The 15,090-nt window shown below is 40.7% G+C and overlaps 1 protein-coding gene across 4 annotated transcripts in view; it reads right to left on the bottom strand.

The window, feature by feature from the left end:
• Positions 1 to 1,171: 1,171 nt before the first annotated feature.
• The window catches only part of ZFYVE28 (zinc finger FYVE-type containing 28), a 147,885-nt gene continuing 133,966 nt past the window's right edge, over positions 1,172 to 15,090 (bottom strand). For all 4 annotated transcript variants that reach the window (XM_062638669.1, XM_062638668.1, XM_062638672.1 and 1 more), the window contains 3 exons: positions 14,953 to 15,057; positions 4,440 to 4,543; positions 1,172 to 3,491 (listed from right to left, as the gene is read on the bottom strand). In XM_062638669.1, coding sequence (XP_062494653.1) covers positions 3,360 to 3,491; positions 4,440 to 4,543; positions 14,953 to 15,057 — 341 coding nt within the window. In that variant the 3' untranslated portion in view covers positions 1,172 to 3,359. The remainder of the gene's footprint in view (positions 3,492 to 4,439; positions 4,544 to 14,952; positions 15,058 to 15,090) is intronic.

Here is a 15,090-nt window from a genome sequence, read left to right on the forward strand (position 1 = left end):
CACACAAAACCCTGTTTTGTAACCTCCCGGGTTAGGCAACACAAAGGTCATTTTCCTCACCCATTGCTTCCTCCCAAGGTTCCTCCTCACAGAGCTGCTATGTGACAGCTTTTAAGTATTTTTGAGTTTTCTGGACAGGAATACAGCCTGGAAGCAGAGGGGATGTTTTTACTGGTGTTCCTTTCATTGCAGAGGGAGCCCATATATCCCATCTGCCTTTACCGACCTGGAGAGAGCAGGAAACGCTGTGTGACTTGTACAGATCTAGAAAGGCTCACTTCAGAGCTCACTGTGATTTTGTTTTTCCCTGAAGACAGCCTTGATTCAGAGGGGTCACGCAGGAGCCTCCAATACCAGGTGAATTACTGCCACCTTTGGCAATGTTGATCTTACCTTATTATCCCATATTGCTCCTGTTGTTATATCCCAAACAGGACAACTGCTGTGGAAGGCACTGTTGTAGTTTGGAGAAAAGAAAACTCCTCCTTCCCCAACTCTGAAGTGATACAAATTTAATTTAAAAAGTCCCTTTAGGATAATTTTCTACTGTTCATTTATTTATGCACACCTATTTCCCTTAAACATTATGTATGTTACTTCAAATGCAACTTTAAACATGTGTGCAGGCTTCCCATACAATTTTCCTGTTGTTGCACCTCTCAGAGCTGTAACGTGGTTTTTCTTCAGTGAAATGGCATCCCAAAGCCATGCATTAAGTCCTCTAGGAAATAAGGTTAATTGTAAAACCTGCAACAGTTGTATCTCACACAAGGAGCAGAAAAACTCCGCACTGGGCATCTATGCTTCATACAAATAACTGTGCAGCTATTTTAACTGCAGATTTGTATTCCCCACGGGAAAGATGATGCAGATGTGACAGGGGCAGATCAAGTATGCCTCACATGTGAAGCGGCCACTGACACAAGTTATTTTGGGAAGGGAGATTTTCAGCCAGTGGCAACAGATAGCACGAGGCAGTAAATGACAGGCTAGTGCTCCAGCTCTGATTTACCACCCCTTCTCTATACAGGTGACTTCCGTTTTCAAATTCAAACTCATTGCTTTCATAGTACTTTGCAAAGTGAGAAGGACTCAAGGCCATCTTGTTTGACAGGATGGCAGCTGTCACTCCATGTAAACAGACCCCGAAATGAAAGAGCAATCCAGCACGTGGAAGTAGAAAGTCCTGACACTTTAATTATCTGAAGAGATTACAAGATGAAAGCCTTCCTTGAGGCAAATGTATATTAGTATCGATATAGTCGTTGTGCTTTTCAGTAAGAGAAATAGGAGTCTGTATTTACATAAGAAACTATAGTGTCTGAGATCTTTAAATATCATATTTATGGAAATGATTCTGAATTACAGCATTTACAAAATAAAAACAAGCTTGAATAAATATTTAGTCCATTAAATAAGATTTTCTTTTTTTTCACAGAAGCAACTTTTTGTGCATATTTATTTCACAATTGAAGTTTGTTGTATTTTGTTTATCCTATAAAAGAAGCATTAAATTTGTTGTTTATTTTTTTCTTTATTTTTCTCTAAAAATAAACCTGCAATAATCATTGCAATGTGAAGCCTGAGATTTAAGCCTGAATAAGTATCATTGCTTGCACCACATGACCCACCTCCCACCAATCACCCAACTCCACACCTTTCCAAACTCTGGTGAATGCCGACACTCCCAATTCAAGGAACCCATGGGAAGGATTTCAGGGAAATAATAATAAAAATATAGCTAAGGTGAGGATAACACATCGTAGCTGACATTGTCTACAAACAGCATCATAAGGCTTGTGCATTACACATAAACTAAGTGAAGCTGTTTTATCTGGTTCAAAACAACAGTAGTGCCAAACTGTTGTACCCTTATATGGCTCATTAACACTGAATAATAAACCACTTAACAAAGGGAATATCCCCAGAAAAATAAATCAACAAAGAAAAATCAACACTGGCCAGTTTTGCTCTATCATTTTGAATGACAGCCCCACTGTTGGCAATACTGCCAACAACGTCCTCATCCTTTTTTGTGTTTATCACTTTGAAACACAGTGTGTACCACTGCGAGTCAGGAAAAGGGATACAGCAAAGAGCTCTTGATCTCATTTCCTCTGTAACCACAGCACACACTGTCTTGCTTTTCATGTGGCTAACTCAAAGCATGTCCAAACGCCTTTGAAACCTCAGTGCTCAGGGTGCTCTTACTGCAAATAGTTTGTGCAAGATCATAGCACGAATCCATGAGTCTTATTTCTTTCCCCTTCAAGTGGAGATGAAAACTAATGCCTGGTGTTTCAAATAAATACAAACATCTTCTGAGTTGTTAGCATGAGTGAAGTAACAGTATGCAATATTTTACACAGTTACTCTGCCAAATGTGGACAAGAAGTACCCTTCTCTGGCTGACTATTCTGTAAGACCTTTTGAATATATCACTACATATTTGTCTTTTAAGAACCATTTAAAAAAAAAACTGAATACAGGAGAAATAATTTGTCACATCTACTGAATTTTGCTGCTAAACTCTTTCAAAAATACTTATTTTAATATTTGGTAACCTGAATATTTGGTAACTGAAGTTTGTTAAGTTTTAAATACTGATACAGAACCAAAGCTCTCTGTCAGGCTTTTATTCATGGGATTTAGTATAAATTATGCAGATTACAAATAACTTCCAAAAGCCCAAAATATGGAACTGGAAGTTGTAAAACTGAACTTCAGAAGACAACTTGGGAGTTATTGCTCTGCTCAGTACATGAAAGGCATCAGAAATATACTGCTTCAGGACCTTCAGTGCTTCCTATGTGATTCACAGAAGATTTTGCCTTTGTAAATATAGAATATGGACTTGAAATTGTTTTCTTTTAATTCTAGCATAGGTAGCAAAAATCTAGTAATGGGAAAGTTAAACCGCAGCAGGAGGGAGAGCGCTGACACCCACAGCCATGCTGGTATTCTGGTGAGCACAGAAGTGTCTGAGCTTTGGGACCGATTTGCTGGGATGGACTGGTTAACTGGCTACTCTGTTCCTAGCGTGTAAGGTAAGCAGCAAGGCTTGTTCGATTCTTGGAGCCCTATTTCCTTCCACACAGTGCATTTGTTCTGCATATGGCATCGTAACATTAATGTTATAAATTCATGGAAGACTGTACTTTAGCCTTAGAGCTACAGTCGCTTCATACTTCCTTTTAGCAGCTTAGTAAAATGCAATAAAAACTGTCTGTACAAAATTTATAATAATGGATGTCAAAGCCTACATGCCCTCACGGGATCCCTCTTTCAAGTTAATTCTTGGCTTAGGTCAAATATATCAATCCGTGTAAGACTCCATGACACACCAGTGGTTTAATACATCAGATACCAGCTTTGTCACTATAGAAAGGAGTGACATGGAACACGTAACAGTGAGTGCAAACACGGACAGGCTTCATCTGACCATAACGAGGTAATGGAGCAGAGTGGGAGGAACAGCGGGAACAGAAGATCTGAAAAACAAAAGGGAGATTTCACTTTAGTTCCTTGTAAGGGCTGGATGGGACAAAACGGATTTCAAGAATGGGGAGAGAAGATGCTGCTGGACTTTTGTGTACTGGCAACACCACCCTCCTCAGCACAGCAGATGAAAGCCCTCTGCAGGCAATTCATAGCCCAATAACCAATTAATCTGACTGTGCTGAGCCTCTCTGACACAGGTACCCAAGCACTACCATTAGCCAAGGCAGGCCTGTCTGGCTCGGCAGGTCACAGGGGAAGGCAGCTCCACCAGAGATGAAAAGAAACATCTCTCTCCCTTGGTTTTAAAGAAAGACTAGGAGAATCTTTGTGATGTGTGTGTAATCTCCAGAGTTCCCGCTCCTCCAAGCCAACTCCAAAGTTAACAAAAACAGCTTCTCCACCCTCTTCATTTTTAAGCTGTGCGGGAGCCAGCAAGCGGAACAGGACTGCAGATCTCTGGCTTCCTGAGGCACATGACTGCTATTTAATTCCTCACTCCCTCTTCCTCCCCCACAAACTCACAAAGCAGCAGCTCTACACACCGCAGTCAGCCTGCAAAGGCTTAGGAAGAGAGCAAAGGGACACACCATCCCTGCAGCTGAGCTGTGTTCCACCCCTCACAGTGGAGGCTGCTGTGGTTCATGAAAGCTTACAGCAGTAGCTCAGAGTGCCTTTGGATCTGGGGTGTTTGTTCCAGGGTCTCAACAGGGCGTTCTGATTTTTAGCAGACAAGTGCTTATTGCTGTATAGAAGTCAAAACCTCCTCCCCACTTTCTAAACATAACCTGAGCAGTTGACAGTCAAGACGCATGAAACCACTTGTGACTGGAGGACCCTATGGAAGTGCACACATTCTGCTGTGCAGCCGAGTTTTGTTGTACACATGAATTTGCTGTTCTCTTTGGCAGACTTTCTCACTTGTTTGACTGAGTCATTACCTTGCCACAGCTCCGACAGTGGTGCTTCCTGCGAATGACTGTGAAAGGAGCCTTGCACGCAGTGCAGTAGCTGCAGACTTCATCTGGAACCCAGTCAGGAGGATCTGTCAAAAACACAGCAGCAAAAGGGAACATAAATCAAAAGGGAATAGAACCAAACACGCAATTACCAAATCCTCAAGGGACTAAGGAGAATAAAATGTAGCAGCAGCTGCTTTCATTTGAGCTTCTCAAGGTGCTTTGTGAACAGCTGGGCGAGATCAGGATACCCAGGAAGGCTCAACTCCCCCTTTTCTGCCAAGCTCTCACCTTTGGTCCAAGCACAGCAAGTACTGAAACAGAACACAGCAGCTTTGCAGTCAAAATGAAGTATATTCTATTCAAATGAAAGTGGCAGGGAAAAGGAGATAAGCAAAATGAAGTATGAAGACAAGAGACTATTAAAGCAGAGCTGGATCACAGGTGTTTTTGTCAATGCACCCAATGCATCAAAACAAGCTTAGAGCTGAGATCATTCCCAGCCTCTTCAGCCCTCCCTGCAGAAAGGCTGACTGCTTTTCTGCAATTATGCAAGCAACCCTACAGATAATGAATCGAAGCCTGATTACTGTCTGCTAAACTATTAGGACTCTTACTGGAAGTCACCAGTAACTATAGCAAAACCACAAAATCAAGTGTACAAGACTTAGCAGAGAAAGAAGTCGACCATTATCCCAACCAGCATGTTTCAGTTGTTTATTTCTCCTGTGAGCTCTCTAACCTCTCATTAAAGCCAAGCAGGGAAATGATTTGGTTTTGGCAAAGCAGAAGGTATTAGGCTCGCTTCTGTTGAGATGCTTCTGCTAGAGACAGGCTGACCTGACCTCAGAGAGTCTAAAATTACAAGTGTAGAAATGACGTAGCCAATGGCCTAACGAAGTTGTTAAAAATCTAATGAAGGGCAAAGCAAGTTTTATCCAAGAGGAATCCAAGGACACAGCAAACACAATGTTATTTACTCAAGTTCCCTATATGCATCTTCTCTCTGAGTGTTATTTACAGTATGCAACACATGCAATTGCTGATTTATAAACCTGACAAGCAAAATCCCTGCCTCAGGGAGCATATTATCAAGCAACAAAATATATGGTGCAGTTAATGCAAAGGTCAACAGGGCTACAGCTACAGGCAGAGAGAAGATAATTAAATGAAAAACCCACTGCATTGTTCAAACATAACCACGACCAGTTTTCATGTGTTTGTCATATTGCAATGTTTGTCAAATTAAAAGTAAAAAGGAGCTAGCATTCAATGCAGAAAATGTTCAAAAAGCAGATTAATAAAAACAAAGAGAACTTGGAATCTTGACTCAGCTTTTACAGGCTCCTCTGAACTATTTTGGAAACTGAAGTATTTCAAAGAAGCAGTCTTTCACTTAATGAACAAACTGGGCTGATAAAGATCACAGCTGTAGGGACAGCAACCAAAACCAAAGTCTGTGTGCAGAGATAACCGATGTGGTGAAAAAAACCCCAGAGATTGCATGAAGCAGCTTTTACCTCATCCCTGGGAGCAGTTCATGAGAAAAGGTTCTGTGGGGACACAAGGCTACAAATTCCTACTTCAAACGCAGGCTCCCTTCAGCAGCAGGGAGGAGCAGGACTGCCACATTAAGTCAAAGCATAAAGAGCAAAGAAACTAAGATGTTTTCCTTTCCAAGTCTTGCCCTTCTCTGTAAACTCGCTAGCTAGTACATAGTAAGTGAAACTTATTCCTAATACTAGTTTAGGATGTTGATTTTGAAAGCTTTCCTGATTCACAGGAATCTGATCTGAAACCTTGGCAAATCTGATGGCCTTGAAGCATCTCCACCCAGGAAGTTCCTTGGGTTATCACATATAATCTAAACACAATAACTGAGCCAATAATGATATTCCTGTTTAAAACCTGCTGTTAGACTACTTAGTCATGATTAAGTTTTTCAGGAATTTAACTATCCCATTGATACTTACTAATTAAGACAGCAAAAACCAGGAAGTTATTCAAACTCTGTGCTCTCGGGTCTCCCTCCCAGATGAATGCAGAGCTGATGGAAGCAGGTTTGGTAAGATGCTTACTTTGCTACTGATGCTTTATCAACTGCATTATCATGTGGGCTACCATGTTCACCTTTACCTAGTTCCTGATTTTAATAGTCACAAAAAAGACACAAAACACAGGCCCTGCAACATGCCAATATGAACTGCAACTTCTGCAGCAGCCAGTACCTTAATCACTCCTTCTCTTAGATTAGTCCAGACACATCATAAGCTAACACAACTCCATCACAAAGACACTGGAGCTCAGCAGAAAATATCTTTCTACTCAGGTATTTACCACTTGGGCTTTGTTTTATTTTTTCTTCTGTTATTGCCCTTGAAGTGCTATATCGAAAAAATTATTTGTTTAATTGACCTTGCACGGGTTTATCTTCAGTGCTAAATAAAAACTGCACCCCCCGTGAGAAACGGCAAATTTAGTTTGATAAATAATGACCTTATAAACTCATAATAATCCTGCAGTATATAGTTCATAGTTCATAGTCACAGAATTACTTGAGTGCCAGATGAATTAATCAGCAAACTGTATTTATAACTGCATTTAAAAAAATCACAACGTAGTGGTATTCAATGTATAAAACCAGTATAACCCTCCCTACAGAATGCTCTCCCACATTAAAGGGACTCTTTCCACCTCCACGTTGGCGTCATGTCAGCTGATTCACTAAATGAATACATCAGTGGAGTGAGCTAAAGGGCACATGTCGCCCCAGACAGTGAGTCAACAACATAAGGCCCTTTGACAGGGCTACATGACCAGCCCCATACCCCGCTGGTTCTGGGGTTTAATGCCCTCCTAGCATTCCAATTGCTGTCACCAAGATCTGCTGCACTGCAGCACACCCCCAAATAGTAACACTTAGTTATATAACAGCTTTTAACATTCAAAACGCTGTACAAACGTTAATTGCTTTGCTCCTCATCACCCAGCTACAGTCACTAAGCGTGTCGGGAGAAATCGGGAGAGAAATGTGTTGCCCAAAAATCATTCAGCAGTGCAGCCTTGAAATAACATTCAAAATAAGGAACTTTGGGCCATTAGCCCTATGCCTTTGCTTCCAGTCATGACTGAAAATGTCCTTACACTGAATACAAACACAGAGACTTCAATTTGAGAGTATGCACTTGGAAATTAAACACAATCCTGGCTGAAGCCAGCGTGCTCACATTGGCAAGAAGGATGAAGCCCTGAATGACTCAGTCTCTGAGCCAGTGCGAGCCTCAGTGGCAACAGAATCCCACCCTTTGGTCGCCTTCATAAGCCTCATCTCACCCAACCTTGGGAGCAGCCCTTCTGACTTAACATATATTAATGATTGAGTCATCAGGCTTTTTATAGAGCAGGTTTTTGAAATACTCTCTGAAGAGCAGTCTCATGAGGGGATAAAGCTGCAACACAAGGAACAGAGTGAGTTACAAATTAAATCCTTAGCATGAGCCTGAAGACATGCTGGAGGCAGGGCAGCAGCATTGCACCCGTAGGCTTTTTATGTTATAGTCCTTCTCTGGGCTACGCTGCTCCATTAGCTCTGCATGCAGCAGCAAACAGAAAAACATTCAGTCTCTACAGCACTATCTGGCTGTGCTTCAGGGATTTGTACAAGGAATAGAGGGAAAACCTTGTTTGTGGGCTAACTGGCCCACTGCTTTATCATGCAATGTGAGTTAAGAGAAGTCTGCTGGGAAAAGGATGAAGACCATTGCACAAACATCAAAGAGGAGGAGGGAGGGAGGGAAGGGATTAAGGAGACAGAAAGACTGCAGAAATAAATTTTAGGAAGAAACATTAAAAGCATGTACAGGAAAAAAAGTCAGGAAAAGAAACAAGTATTTAGAGAGACAAGTTTAGAGGAAAGGAAAAGGCACAAGATAAAATTAAACAGGGCAAAGACTCAAAAACACATTTTAAAAGGAGAAACAGTATTCCCAACTCTTAACTATTAAAAAAGCCTGGCATTATGATCTCTCATAAAGCATGGATTTTTACGGTCTTTTTTATTCGTTTTACGCTGTATTTTTTACAGTTCACCTTTACATGTCTATGCAACCTCATTAGCTGAAAAAGTTCTCTTTAAAAAGTTAAAAATCTCACATAAATCCAAGATGCTGGAGCCTTGAAACACCCATAATCATGATGAAAAACATCGCGAGACACTGTAAACTGTTAAAAAGCACATGTGAATTAATGTTGCTTAAGTATGTGCAACAGACCTACTGCTGTTTCATCTAATCCTACGAAAAACAAGGAGACATCCCAGAACAAAAGAGGAAGAGAGACTGGACCCAGGTACATCAGTAGTGTTGACTGAAACAACATTAGACCAGAAAGCTTAAGTTTATTCAATGGTGTTGAGAAACAAACTCAGGTGAGGAGGAAACGATTTCCACAGCTGTTGGAGCTTGCAGAAAGTTTAATGTAGCAAATCTAGACTCTGGTACAAAACAAATCAGAAAGCATGCACACACCGATTGCTGACGAAGAGCAGCTATAAAGCCCTAAGCTTGCACATTGTCGCCAAACAACTGACAGAAAAGACCCTTTCTGCATCTTTTGTTTTGATCAAATATTCCTAATGCGGATAGCTCCTCCTGCATTGATGTGTATTAGATTTTAGTGCACTTCAATCATAACCCTGAGTATGTTTTTACCAAACTAACCTGAAGAGGGCTGTTCAGCAGCCTGTGGAACTTACACCGCTACAGCCGTCAAAGCGCATTACGCTCACAGCTGCAAAAAAGGTCAGATGGGCTTGCTGGAGCTCTTCTGGTGAAAGCAGGAATTCTCACAGTTTCAAGTATAGAAAGTAGAGAGCTCAGGTGATGTGACTTTACCTCTCACTTCAGCTGCTACCGTAAGATGAACCTTTTTGTCCCTTATCACACAATTTTCCGCATGTCATTGTGGTTAATCTCTGACTTTCATATAAGATTTCTAGGAGGCAATTGCAGCAAAGTAATCTACCCCTCCTCAGTAGATTCACTGTTGAGTGCAGCTGGCTTCAAGTTTTTCAATAGAAATAAATTTTCTGCTTCAAAAATATTGTTTGATGAAAATTTCAAGGGTGAGGAAGAAAACAGGCACAGACTTAATAGCTTCAAGTATAGCTTTTACCAGGCAGCTTTCTTAGCACGGAGCTTCTGTGCAAATCTAGGCAGGTTTCACCGAAGTACGGAGCTCTGCAGACTTGAGCTCAAGTATCTGCTCTGATTCAATACAACCTTGAATGGCAACATCCTATGTCAGTTCTGTACAAATACATGATGAGCAGCTCATTCTTTGGCCAAAATAATTATTGATGTAAAATGGAACAACTGAGATAGAAAACACTGACTTCCACTGGGGTATGGTTGAAATCTTTACTTCAAATCAGACAGGTTGGAGACTTGGATCTTCCACACAAACATTACCAGGGGTCTTTCTCTGTAAGAGCTACAAACCAGTATAAACTAGAAGCAAGTTGATAATGAAGGCCTACATTCTATACACCAGAAGAACAGTCAATATATGTATTTTCAGGACAGACTAATTCAAACCTGATCAAAATCCCAGTTATGTCATTGTGGAGCTGAATAAATCTGTGCTTTACAGTAAAAGTACAGTACCCTGAGAAAGTTCTTAAAAAGTCAGATCAAATTAATGCAATACAACCTAAAACGTGATCAAAATTTGATAAGTTTACATGCACAATTCAGTATGTCCAGTTGATTGTAAAACATTGCCTCAATATGGAAAACTGAATGCTAGATTCTTCTCTTGCACAGAGCGAGCAGAGCTGCTGAATAAGGTAAGAGTAAAAACTTACGTGGACAGAATAGGTTTGGCCATTGAACTGTACAACAGTTTAACTTCTTTCATTGAGGAGGTTCTGCTGGTCATCATTATCAATAACAGATTAGCCATTGCATATAGAGGAGGAAAAAACCCTGAAGTATTCAGCTAGAGTTGACAGCTAATTCTAGAGTCACCATGATTAGATTCTGCACATACAGTATCATGGGTGGGTTTTTTTGACCCTGTGACTTCTTACTGCAACAAGAGCCCGAGTCTTGTGAATATAAATTACTGAATTATACCTGTGCTGCTGACTGGAGAGCAGAGAGGACTTGTGGCTAGACTAAAGTGGGTGGGCTGGAATATTATGAGATGGAAAGAGATCAAGGAGAAAGAGCATGCTGCTGTGCAGCAAACAGATCCTAACACCATTTGGCACAAACAGATATTTGTACTGGCAGCCACAGCAAATCCATTATGGCTGGAGTTATAACTCAGTGGTAGCAAGCAAGGCAGTTCTGTACGGATGCTAGAGGGATAAGGGGTGAAGATGAATGTATGGTTGCAGAGAGAGCCAAGTTGCTACAGCAAGTATTTTCATAGAGCACCAACAGCTTCATGATGCTTTCTGTTTTTCTTTCAAAAAATCTTCTGATGCTTATTCTTAGCCAACAAACGTAAATCACTTTCTTAGCCCATCATGACATTGACCATTAAAAACATTCAGCTTCCCTTAATCGCAACAGATGAATCTTCCCGAGTAATAAATCACCCTAAACCACACGTATGGTCAAACCCGCAATTTGCCAAATTTCACTATTAAAAATCATCGCGCTCACAAAGATAAACATAATGTTCCCAAATATGGCGACAGGGACTTACGCTTGATCACATTTACAAATTGATAAAGAAACAAATACATAAAATCCCTTATCAAGACCAAAAAAAAAAAAGCTACTCTGTGTGTGTGTATCTGTGCACATATACAGGAACCTGTTGGCAAAGACAAAGCAAGTTTTGTGCTGGCGTTAGAGACATGATACCAGGCACATAAATGGCAGAAGTACAAATAATTATGCTTCCTCAAAAAAGTCCTAGAGCACTAGGACAGCACGGATGAACACACACACATCACAGGCTCATCTGTACTCTCAAAAATGCTTTTGTTTTGGAATGCCAATTAATCTGTAGTTTATTGTATTTCAACCTTCAGAAGGTCACGAGATTTAACTCTTACACCCTTGCCCATGTCAGCTGCCTCAAAGTAAACATTCATATTGGTTTTACAATCCAGACCAGCTGGTGGGTTTTATGTACAATATGAATGAGAAATCTGACAAAACCAAGTGATTCATCTTCATAATCTGAGTAGAGGCTGGAACCTTCTGTAGAATCTTAAAACCATTTATTTTTTCAGGTTGCTGGGCTTGCCTTTTTTAATTACCATTTATTGTACACACTCTAAACATTCAGCACTTTTGGTAAGAGATTTTTATTTGATAATTGGAAAATGCTTTCCTGGCAGGTTGCTTGTTGGACTTTCTCAGTTTGATACATGCTCCTGTGCTACCACAATGTCAGAGCAGAGGAGCTACTGATGCACTCATTTGCTTTAAATTGGCTTTCCTTACAGTTGAAATCATTGAGTGATGTGAAGTCTAGAAATGATGTACCAGAAATGATATAATTAATTTTGGTGCAACACTCAGACTTTGAGATGACTCCTTTAATGGTGATAACTCCCATTAGTGGCCTGTGCCCAGATTTGGTCTGAAGGACAAAGGTATCAGGCTTGCTGCAAGAAATAGGGCACAGTGCTCATGCAGCAAAGGTTGCCTTAACCACCAGACATCTTCCACCTGCATCCAAACATCACCCAATATCATGGGCTTTTGCTTCCACAGTCACTAGCAAAAATGAGGTAATTGGGGAGGTGGTATAAGGGGGAAAAGACACATGGCTGCTGAGGTTAAAATACTGCTGTAAGTTTATGCCTCATACTGACTGCCTTAAGGACAGCAAAACCATGTATACCGTTAGCTTTCACTGCATACCTCAGTAGGAAAAGTCTGTACAGTGCTGCCAGCAATGACAACATGGGAACTAAAGGGACAGGGGCCTGGAACATGTGGGGCATGAGTGGACAGACTGGGTGTTTCTACAGATTCCACAAGTTCAAACTGACCCACTAGAGACACCCCCTTTTGTAGACCTTCCATGGTTTGTTTTGGTTTGGAGGGTGGAGCTCATCTCCACGGTCCCCAGCACCCTCTGCCTCTCTGTGATACAGAAAATTCCTACCCATCACCAAATTTTAATGCCAAGTAAGAGTCTTACTAGTGTAGTAAGACTATACTAGTCAGTTTACATGGTCAGAGGAGCTGTACCGATTTGTCCAAGGAGGTAGTTACAGCACAACTACTTACACACAAGCCAAGTAAGACTCCTAGTGAAAGTCTGCAAGGAGATTGATTCAGACTTCCCAGTGATCAGGCACAGATATCAAAAGCAGAGGACCTGCAGGAGCACTGGCTAAATGGCTTTGTTTAGAGGCTGCGTTACAGCATGGGAAAACATCGTGCCAAGGCAGGCAAGCTTGTTCTGGCACCCATGTCTACTTATTCAAAAGGGACTTGGTTATGCCATAAGGCTCTGCTTTCCATCACGCAGGCGTACATGAAACACCTGCAGGCAGGGGGCTGGTTTTGCTGTAGTAACCTGCATATGCTATTAATACTGCAGGTTGGGTTTCACCATTTGCTTAGGGTCATAACTGATACACACTGTCTGTGCACTGCAGGGACCCTTGTAAGTCTAAAGGATGCCCTTTACCACACTACTGTGTGGCCATAACACCATCTAACCACCCAGACTGTTGTACTCTATTTCAATAGACAAAATCCTAAGCCATAGGCTACACTTCTCCAAACATAAAACCTTCCCCATGCCAATAGCAGATGACATGAAGAGCTGAATAAGATGTCAGGGAAGTGAAGACTGCCTTGACAAAATGCACATCCGCTGTGAGAAAGTTATTCAGCATCCTGCAGTTCAGAACACCTTGCTTTCAAGTTCTGCACGTCAAATTCACTGACAGCATCAGGCATCGATCCAAACCAAAAGAATATGAACTGAAATGGTAGAGAATAATAATCTCTTGCATTCTTTTCCAATATAGTCTATACATGGTGAGGATTTTGCTTAAAGATTTGTTCTTTACCGTACCTTCTGTGACATTCTGAATTATGGCACAAGGGAAAAATCAATTAAAATGACTACTGAATAGCTCTTTATCTGCCACCAAATCATCTTCCTCCAGAAGAGAGGATATTTCTACACTGCATTATACATGAATTAGCCCTGCTGTTCAAAACAGATTAGAGATCTTTTGGCCTGCAGCTTCAGAAAAAGGGTGAGCAAGAAAACCATGGGGTTTATATAAGCACAAAATAAGTTATGTAGCATTACTCTAAAACCTAATCTTGAAGAGCTTCCCCTGCCCCATGATTTCTGATCTTTATTACAAATGACATGAACCAGCATTTCTGTGGGTCACCCTCCCATCCCCTGCTTACAGGCAGAGACTGCTTACCACTCAGTTCTCAGTTATCCTGCATTCAAAACCTCTTGCTGGAAGAACAATAGTGTTTGTGGACAAATAGACAACAGTAGATCAAAGTTTTAAAGCACAGGAAAATTACTGCACACTTGAATTTCTGGGAAGCTCAGATACAGTTTCACAGTTGATGATTTTCTTGTATTTCTCACTTGACCACAGAGATACCACAGCTCTGATAATTGGACTCCTGGTGTGCTGAAACCACCACTTAGCCCTGAAGATCCAAGCTGATTGCTTTTTTGTTTGCTCCATCTCATACATCTACTTCCTTTTTTCTTATTCTTTGGCTGCAAGTGATCCGATGCATTTTAATCCCGTTTTTTTTAATACATTTACCATACCAGGGCTATAGTCCATAACTGACTCCTAAGCACTCCTGCAACAGCTCAGATTAAAAACCAGAGAAACAAAACCTTTGAGCTCTCAGAATTGATTGAATCTCAATCAAAACTTTGACACTTACATATGGGCTTCACTTTTAACATGTATGCAGCGAGACTGGAGTAACCTCAGTTAACTTACCTAAAACTAACTTTTTCATTGAAGTAATACGGTGAAGAATATGAAAACAGTAGCCAAAATATTTTGATCAAACACAAAGTGAAGGAAAAACAAGAGGTACTTTTACCATGGGGGAAAAAAAAAAATCCACATATAGCAAATGATACAAAGATCTCTTTAGATTTGGCTAAGAGGACCTTTCTTAAGGCTTTGCGTCTTACACAGACCTCAACCTTGTCAGATGTAATACCATACACTGCACTGAAACCTTTTCTACACAGAACTTTCCTCTACTGATACAAAGGAATTCATAGTGGATATGACAGTTTGTAGATCAGTTTCATGAGGCTGTTTGAAAAAACCTGAAACAAATATGCTCAAGTTTATCATTTGACTTTGTCTCTAAACCATACCATGACAACATTTTATAGTCACTTTCCAGAGCCAGACACTGAGAGTTTTCTTCTCATTTTAATGATTTTTTTTTTTATATACGTATATACATCACTTGCCTCATTTTATTTCTGAGAAAAAAAAAAGTACCTTCAAAATCCCCATCTCTGGCTTTTGCTGCAAGTTCTGAGGATGAAATACTTTCTTGACATAAAGCACAATCTTCCAATGCGGCACTCCTTAAACCCTGATTAACTGTAAAACAAACCAAGAAGTACTTGAATTCTT

The sequence above is a fragment of the Pezoporus occidentalis genome, unplaced genomic scaffold, assembly GCF_034315485.1.
Source record: "Pezoporus occidentalis ecotype Australia unplaced genomic scaffold, CSIRO_AGI_Poc_V1 ctg58, whole genome shotgun sequence".
Classification (NCBI taxonomy): Eukaryota; Metazoa; Chordata; class Aves; order Psittaciformes; family Psittacidae; genus Pezoporus; species Pezoporus occidentalis.